Genomic DNA, 8,027 nt, shown 5'->3' with positions numbered 1-8,027 from the left:
TATATATATATATATACACACACACACACACATATATATATCAAAAAAATTTGCATTACTCCTGACAAGGCAATATACCTAATACAGCAAAGGTTTCAGGTCTGCACTATAACTTCATTGTTAATTGTCCAAGTTTGTACCCTACAGAGACAGATGGCTGATGAACATTTTTCTTATTTTAGAAAAAAGGCAAATTCTTCACGCATTTTATTACCATAAACTGCTTTCATTATCAACCACACTTAAGAGCTAAACTGGAGGATTCAAAATACACACAAACACCACATTTTAAAGTATTACTACACAGGCAAATGACAGGGATCTGTGTGAGTGAACAGGGCTGGGTCAGGAAGCCATGAACACCTGACAGGGAAAGGCAGAACTCTCGCTCTAACCTGATATAAAAACAGGTCGTAGTGCCTGGCCATGGGGGTGAAGAGAATGCTGCTCTTTGTGCCAGTCATGTTATTCTCACAACAGAACTAGCTTGCCCACACCCTTATATCAAGGCAGAGTGCTACAACACAATGAGGGGCTGCAATAACTGAAAATAAAACCCCAAATCCCCAAAGGGAAAAAATCTTAAAACGAAGCCACGTTTTACTAAAAATGGCACTAAAATGTGCGCTCCACCCCCAACCACCACTAAACGCTTTAAATGTTTTATAAAGTGATTCTTTCATCCCACAGCCTGGGTAAACCATCGGATGTGGGGAAGAAAGAAGCAGTATTAGGTATGCAGTGTTGCTAGGGAACACTCTAGTATCAAGGAGCAGCCCACAGCGGTTTCAGTAGCTTGTGAAGGGCTCCCCTCCACCCACCCTTTTCAGCTTATTTAAATCATAACACTGGGGTTAGTGGACTGAAGTGTGTGTGTAGGGAGGAGGGGGAGAACCAGGTTTTGTCTTAAAGGAAGCCATTAGGGAGACGGGTGGTGGGAGAAAGGCAGGATGTAGCCAAAAGCACGCTGAGTAAAATAAGGAAAAAAAAAAAAAAGGAAGGATGAAGGAGTGTGTAGTGGAAGGTGACAATAGGTAAACACACGTATAAAGCATATGTAGAAAAATGGAAGTGAGGTTAAAAAAAAAGACAGTCAAAATTAAATTAAAGGGAAATGACATAGGTAACAGAGACAAGAATGTGCAAAGACTAAAGACTCAGCCTCATTAAAAATAGGTTTTAAAGAATAGAAATGTTAGGAAATAAGATCACTCAGAGAAACTTAATGATTATAAATACACATATCAAAATGAAATATTCTCAAGTTGGGCTTCTACTGCAAAACAAAACGATGAGACAGGAACTTTGATCTGAATATGAGTTGAAGTAGATATAAGCCTATCTTTCTGCCAAGATGTCTACATCAACAACAACAACAAAATCTGTGACAACCAAAAGAATATAGTAAATGGGCTTTGAACTACATATAAAGATGAAATATGACTTGTCCAAACTAACGTAGAATTTCAGAACTAAAATAGAATTTGGTAGTTAGAAGTAATGTACAACATATAACATTGTAGAGTATTAACAATCCCAAAATAATGTATTATTTTAATAAGAGTCTAATAAGCAGGTCAATAACTTAAGGAAAACAAACATCTCTTACATACAACTTTAAGTTTTAAAATGTTTTTAAATAAAATTTTACATTAAAAGTTAATTTAAATAGATTCATATAAAATTTAAAACAATATTTTAAAGTAAAATGATCTTATTTTTTAAGGGAAATTTCTATGGAGCCTCAGTTTAGTTGTAGAGATTGCAATATAAGCCCTTGAATTAGAAAGAACATAAATTTTGAGATTTTCATTTTAACAGGTAAGACAAATTTAGTAATTGATGCTGTATCTTTTTAAATACAAGACTTAAAATTTAGAAGCAAATAAAAGAAACTTGCTTATAGTTGAAAGAGGAAGTAATGTGACATCAAATAGTTATTTATTAATTTTCAATACAATAATTATGATTACATTACAATATTATACCTTCATTAAGATGGAAAACATATATTTATCTGCATGTGCTTATGTACATTTTCCGCTTACTGTGTAATTTTTTCTGTTGCCAAATTCAGGGCATCCAGATGCATTTGAGCCAGCCGTAATCCAGGAAATGTCAAAAAAGCCCCAATGAGTGAACAGAAAATAGCCAGGAAAAATTTGAAAGTAAGTTTTGAAACAGGACTCCTAAAAATAAAATTTTTAAAGAAGCTGATAAATTTTTATAATTAGCTTTCGAAGAATTTCCTTTCTTCTAATCAATTATGTTACAAACAACAATAACAGTAAAACAAAGCAAATTTCTACAAAAAGACTGCCATTATTCAAGTACCTATAATGGATTCTGGTGAACTGTAAACTAAATGAGGCATCTCTTTAGTCACAGTCACAACAACCTAACTTACACATTCAACAAGGAACTGACATATAACTTGGATAGAAATTTAATCTTTTGAGGGAGATGAATTTAAGAAATGCAAATTTATATAAGAATTCTATGAAAGATACTAACTTTATATAGTCATAAAAATTATAAGTAAGGATGTTTCTAGAAGTGACAGTCCAACTTAAAACTCTTTACTAATTTAAAACAGCTATAGTAATACTGCTTTATTAAAATATAAGATGTTAAATTTAAATAATGCTTAATTTTCAAAGACTTACTGAGATTCTAAACCTTGCTTTTCAAGAAACTGCATCGCACTGTCTGAAAATTTGTAAACCCTGTAGGAAAAAAAAAAAAAAAAAAAACAAGATTACTCTTATCACAGATGTGAAATATAGACTCTTTCTGTGGAAATAAAATGCTAGAAAACAGAGCATCTTAAATGTTCAAGTGACTAGCTCAGCTCTTTCATGTGTTAATTAGTATGCCATAATGCAATAAAATTTGGTTATTAGCAGGAACAGGCTTTGAAAACATCCCTTTGATATTTGTACATTCCATGAGTGTGCATAAAATTTGCATTAATTTTTTAACTGTGTGAGTAAACTTTAGCATTACAGAAACTTATTTAACTGTAAGGAAAAAAATGAGACAGTATTTTTGGAAAACACATTAATTAAAACTTAGCTAAAACAAAAGCAAAACAGAAGATCTTAATTAAGAATAATAAAGGTTAATTATTTAGAACATTACAGAGTATACACTTTAAATTTAATTTTAAATATTTATCAGATATAAAACTTAAATACTGAGGTCAAAATATTAGCATTAGATAAAGCAAAATTAATTTTAAAGTTGTATGGAACTATTACCTGTTTCAAGTCCAAATTCCAGATAATTTTCTGTTACAATCAATACTGCCATTGCTTTGACAAAGAAAAAAAATCCAAAGGTGACACAAACAGATCTTTCACCACCATCTTCTACTTTAAAATAGTGTGTAGTTAATGAAAATAGAACTTTGCTGCAGAAGGAAAAGTTCAGGAAAAACCACAATAACTTTATGGGAACTATACACAATGATCTTTATAGGACTTGATTCCAATAAAATCTGGCTACAACATTTATTTCTAAGTGGAGTTTATAACATTTTTAAATTAAGGAAAAGAGCACCCACATACTAAGTTATAGCTAGGGAATGTACTTCTAGTTTATCTCACTCCAATTTTACTAGAAGATTATTTCAAGATTTTTATGCAATATGTTCTCAGTGACATGAAAAGCCAGAGTAGAGGTTATTCTAGAGAACTGTCTTTATTAGGCATGTCTGTTAAACCAGTTTACATTTATAATTAAACACATAACACAGGAATCATCCATAATAATTCAACAAGTTAAAACTTGAGAATTTTACTAGTAGCTATTGTTGATCTGTAGTATGAAAACTAAATATCTGGGATCACCACTTCACATTAGTATTAAGCGAAAATCTTTAGAGAAAACAAGTTCCAACTGAGTATTCAAACACAGCCAAAGTTTCAACATGCTCATCTATTAAAATAGGCTGAAGAGATTATCTTATCTGAACCACCCCGACACACACACACATTGATTTAATCAAGGTTAAATCAGTGCATGGCCCAAAGCTAGAACTCAGATCTCCATCATACACCAAATTGTTCTCCTTGAAAGCGCAAAACAAACAAAATAAGGTGCTTGGCAAACAAACCTAGAAAAGCAACCTTTACGTAAACTTTATGTCAAGCATGGAAAATAACAGCTATCATTTAGTACTTGCCATGTGCCTGGCAATACCAATTAACTTTTAATTCTCACATTAACCACATTATTATTGCTACTTTACAGACATTTTAAAAAACTTAAACAAAACAAAACAAACTGTGGGCCGGGCGCAGTGGCTCATGCCTGTAATCCCAACATTTTGGGAGGTCTAGGTGAGCAGATCGCCTGAAGTCAGGAGTTTGAGACCAGCCTGGCAAACATGGCGAAACCCCATCTCTACCTAAAATGCAAAAATTAGCCAGACATGGTGGCACATGCCTGCAGTCCCAGCTACTCGGGAGGCTGAGGCAGGAGAATTGCTTGAATCCAGGAGATGGAGGTTGCAGTGAGTCGAGATAGCACCACTACACTCCAGCCTGGGCAACAAGAGTAAAACTCTGTCCTAGAAAACAAACAAACAAACAACAACAACAACAAAACAACTGTGGCAGAGAGGTAAAAGTAAAAACCTCAAAATCACAGCTAGATTAGAGAAAGTTGAGATTTAAAACTAGACAGTCTGGATCTAGAATCTGGGCACTTAACAATTGATTATATTACCTCTAAAAAACTGTACATAGCACCTAAGTCAATGTGGTACTTTTAGCAGTAACACATAAAATCTTTTCAAAATAGAACGCCCTGACAGAAGTAAAGAATTAAAACATTCTCATAATCCGAAGAATCCTTTCATATATATATATATACAGTCTGAAGGTAATTTTATACAATATATTTAATAATTTTGTGCATGAAGAAAATTTTGACTGCATTTTAACTGCAGTCTCTCACTTGAGGCCAGGTGTAAAGTTTTCTACTTCTGGTATCATGCCAGTACTGGAAAAGTTTCAGATTTTGGAGCATTTTGGATTTTGGACTGTAATGTTCAACCTGTATCAAACAATACAGGTCCATCCATCTCTTTCTTGGCATTATAAGGAAGAGCTTACATATTAGAAGAGGACAAAGAAAGATGAATATAGTCAAGCTGCAAAACCACAACTGAACTGCTTTTAAGATACAGCGATGATCTCTAATAGCCTAAATGCCTTAAACCCAGGTTTGAAAAACACTGTTTTATTTTTACTGAAAATGTTTACTAGAATCTATAAGGAGACAATTTCCAACTTCTTTTCTTAGACTGAAAAACAAAATAGTATCTTTGGCCAAAAGTGGTACCAAATCATCAGAATAAAATTTCCCAAAAATTACACCTACCACTGCATTTTGTTATCCTAGAATACTGAAATTACAAAATATGTCAACACTAAAGGAAAACAAAATTATATGCAGTCTGATCCAGACATGAAGCATGGTCTTGCACTTATCACTAATGCTTTACAGTCCCAACCACAAATGCCTAAAATGGTATAATCACTGCATCCTCACTTCATATTGCATACTGGATAAATCTTAAAAACCAAATTATTTATTGAGTTCCATATTAGAACACCATCTCCCAATAACCCTTATGTAATACTATGATCTAGCCACACCCACAAGTTCAAGTTTTCATTCCATAGTCCCCAAATCTTCACCTTAATCAGAAGAGTGTACTTACCATCTCCTGAGTGTCATCACTACACTGTCTTCGATCATAATCTATCATCTGAACTGCCCGCTTCCCTCCTCCTACCTAATCCAAGACTCAACAAAAGCTCCACATCTTTCATGATACTTACCATTACCTTCTCAGCTGAGGCCATTCTTTTCCTCTTTTGAACTTATTGTATCACTTATTAATGTAATTCACTTGCCATGTAATCAATATACTATTTTAAACTATAGTGTGACCAAGTTGTAAAGAAAGCATTCTCTAGACCTAGAGTGTTTGGCTTAATCCTCGTTCTACTCTTACTAAACTACGTGATCTTCCACATGAAAATTAATTTCTCCGTGTCTCAGTTTCTTAATTTGTAAAATGTCGCCACCATAATCCACAACCTCACAGGGTTATTTTGAAAATCAAAGATTAAGTCTTCCTAGTTCTCAGCAACAAAATGTTTTCTAGATAACTGAATTAAATATTTAACATGTAATACCAAAACTATGGGAATGTATACAAAAACATATGGATCAATACAATACAAACAGATAATGATACCATTCCTGATTATGTTTAAATCTTTAAAATTCGATAATTTAATTTAAGAGGTACAAGATTAAGACGTATACAGGCAGTGATGTGGTGTGCACTGACTTCTATGTAAGTGGCAACTGGGCTCACAACTCTCCACTGATTGCCTTTCTATGCAGCCAGACCACTCTGACTCCAGCAGAAGACGAAGATTTTTGCCTCTGAAGAAACTGAACCTGAGGCACAGGAGAGTACAGATTTAGTCAACTGCATCAAAAACAGGATGATCAGGTGAAAGTCTACACTCAAAGGTAGTACTCATCTTGGAAACATGTGTAGCAAGTTTGTACACTCCAGGCAGGAGATTAAGAGATTCTCCTCTAGAGAAACTGAAAGGCCTCAAGGAAAAGACCAATAAACAGTGACACTTTGGGCTACCTAAAATAAAGCTGGCTTTAGTATTACCAAGTTATTCTTTAGTGAAACTAACCAAGCCCTAATTATATACAGAGCTTCCAATCAGCTTTTAGCGGCCATCTCTTAAAAATGAAAGGAATCCTCAGACATTAAAAAAGGAATTGGAAAACATTTTCTATAAAAGACCAGATAGTAAATACTTTAGGCTTTGTGGTCCATATGTAGTCTCTGTAGCATATTCTTCTGCCTACTTTGTTCCCCTAATACTTTAACAAGGTTAAAAAGCCATTCTTAGCTCAAGAGCTGTACAAAAACAGGCTGCAACCCAGATACTGCAAGTCATAGTTAGGCAATATCTGTATTAGAGCATCACATCTTATTTAAAAAAAGAAAGAACTAAAATCGGCAACAGAAAAAAAGTAACTTCAAGAAAAAAAGAGATGATAAAGGCAGCAGAATGAAGTTTAGATATATAACTATATATACAGAAACAGATACACACATTTTTATTTAGAGATATTTATAAACATAGGATATGTATATTTCATAAAGCTAGACAAAGATAAATGCATCTTTGAAATAAGAGCAGGATGCTATGAAAAAGGAATGGTTAGGCATCAACAAGAAACAGGACAGGAAAAATAAGAAAAAAAAAATCAAAAGTTCCATCAAGCAGAACAAAAAGACAAAATGAAAAGTAAGACAAGGCCAGGCATGGTGGCTCACACCTGTAATCCCAGCACTTTGGGAGGCTGAGGTGTGCGGATCACCTGGGGTTAGGAGTTCAAGACCAGCCTGGCCAACAGGGCAAAATCCCGTCTCTACTGAACATACAAAAATCAGCCGGGCAAGGTTGTGGGCGCCTGTAATCCCAGCTAACTCAGGAGGCTGAGGAAGGAGAATTGCTTGAATCCAGGACGTGGACGTTGCAGTGAGCCGAGATCGCACCACTGCATGCCAGCCTGGTAACAGAGCAAGATTCTGTCAAAAAAAAAAAAAAAAAAAAAAAGAAAAGAAAAAAAAGAAAAAGTTGATGAGAGGTTAATCCAGAATATACAACATCTGACTAACAAAAGTGAGACAGAGAAAGAAAATGGGAGTGGAGGGAGAGAAGAAATTCTCAAAGACATAATCAAAGAAATTTTCTAAACTTGATGTTTCCAAATTAAAGAGCCTACCAAAAGCCCACCACAAAGAAGTAAAAAAGATCCTCATGAGGTACATCATCATGAACCTTCAGAAACAAGACCAACCAAGAGACAACTGTAAAAGTTTCCTCAGAAGAACAATAAAGCAAAATTAGGTATATGCAAAAGATTAAATATCACCATAAATAACTCTTTTCTTTTTTTTTTTTTTTTTT

The 8,027-nt window shown here is 34.2% G+C and overlaps 1 protein-coding gene across 1 annotated transcript in view; it reads right to left on the bottom strand.

Annotated features, from left to right (window-relative positions):
• TMEM161B (transmembrane protein 161B) overlaps positions 1–8,027 on the bottom strand; it is a 79,373-nt gene that overhangs the window by 8,826 nt on the left and 62,520 nt on the right. Inside the window, 4 exon segments of the mRNA XM_017890503.1 lie at positions 2,049–2,189; positions 2,667–2,712; positions 2,715–2,726; positions 3,261–3,412. Coding sequence (XP_017745992.1) covers positions 2,049–2,189; positions 2,667–2,712; positions 2,715–2,726; positions 3,261–3,412 — 351 coding nt within the window.

This window comes from Rhinopithecus bieti, unplaced genomic scaffold (assembly GCF_001698545.2).
Source record: "Rhinopithecus bieti isolate Rb0 unplaced genomic scaffold, ASM169854v2 scaffold_17861, whole genome shotgun sequence".
NCBI lineage: Eukaryota > Metazoa > Chordata > Mammalia > Primates > Cercopithecidae > Rhinopithecus > Rhinopithecus bieti.
Note: the sequence above shows the minus strand (reverse complement) of the source record. Positions and strands in the feature narration are given on the sequence as shown.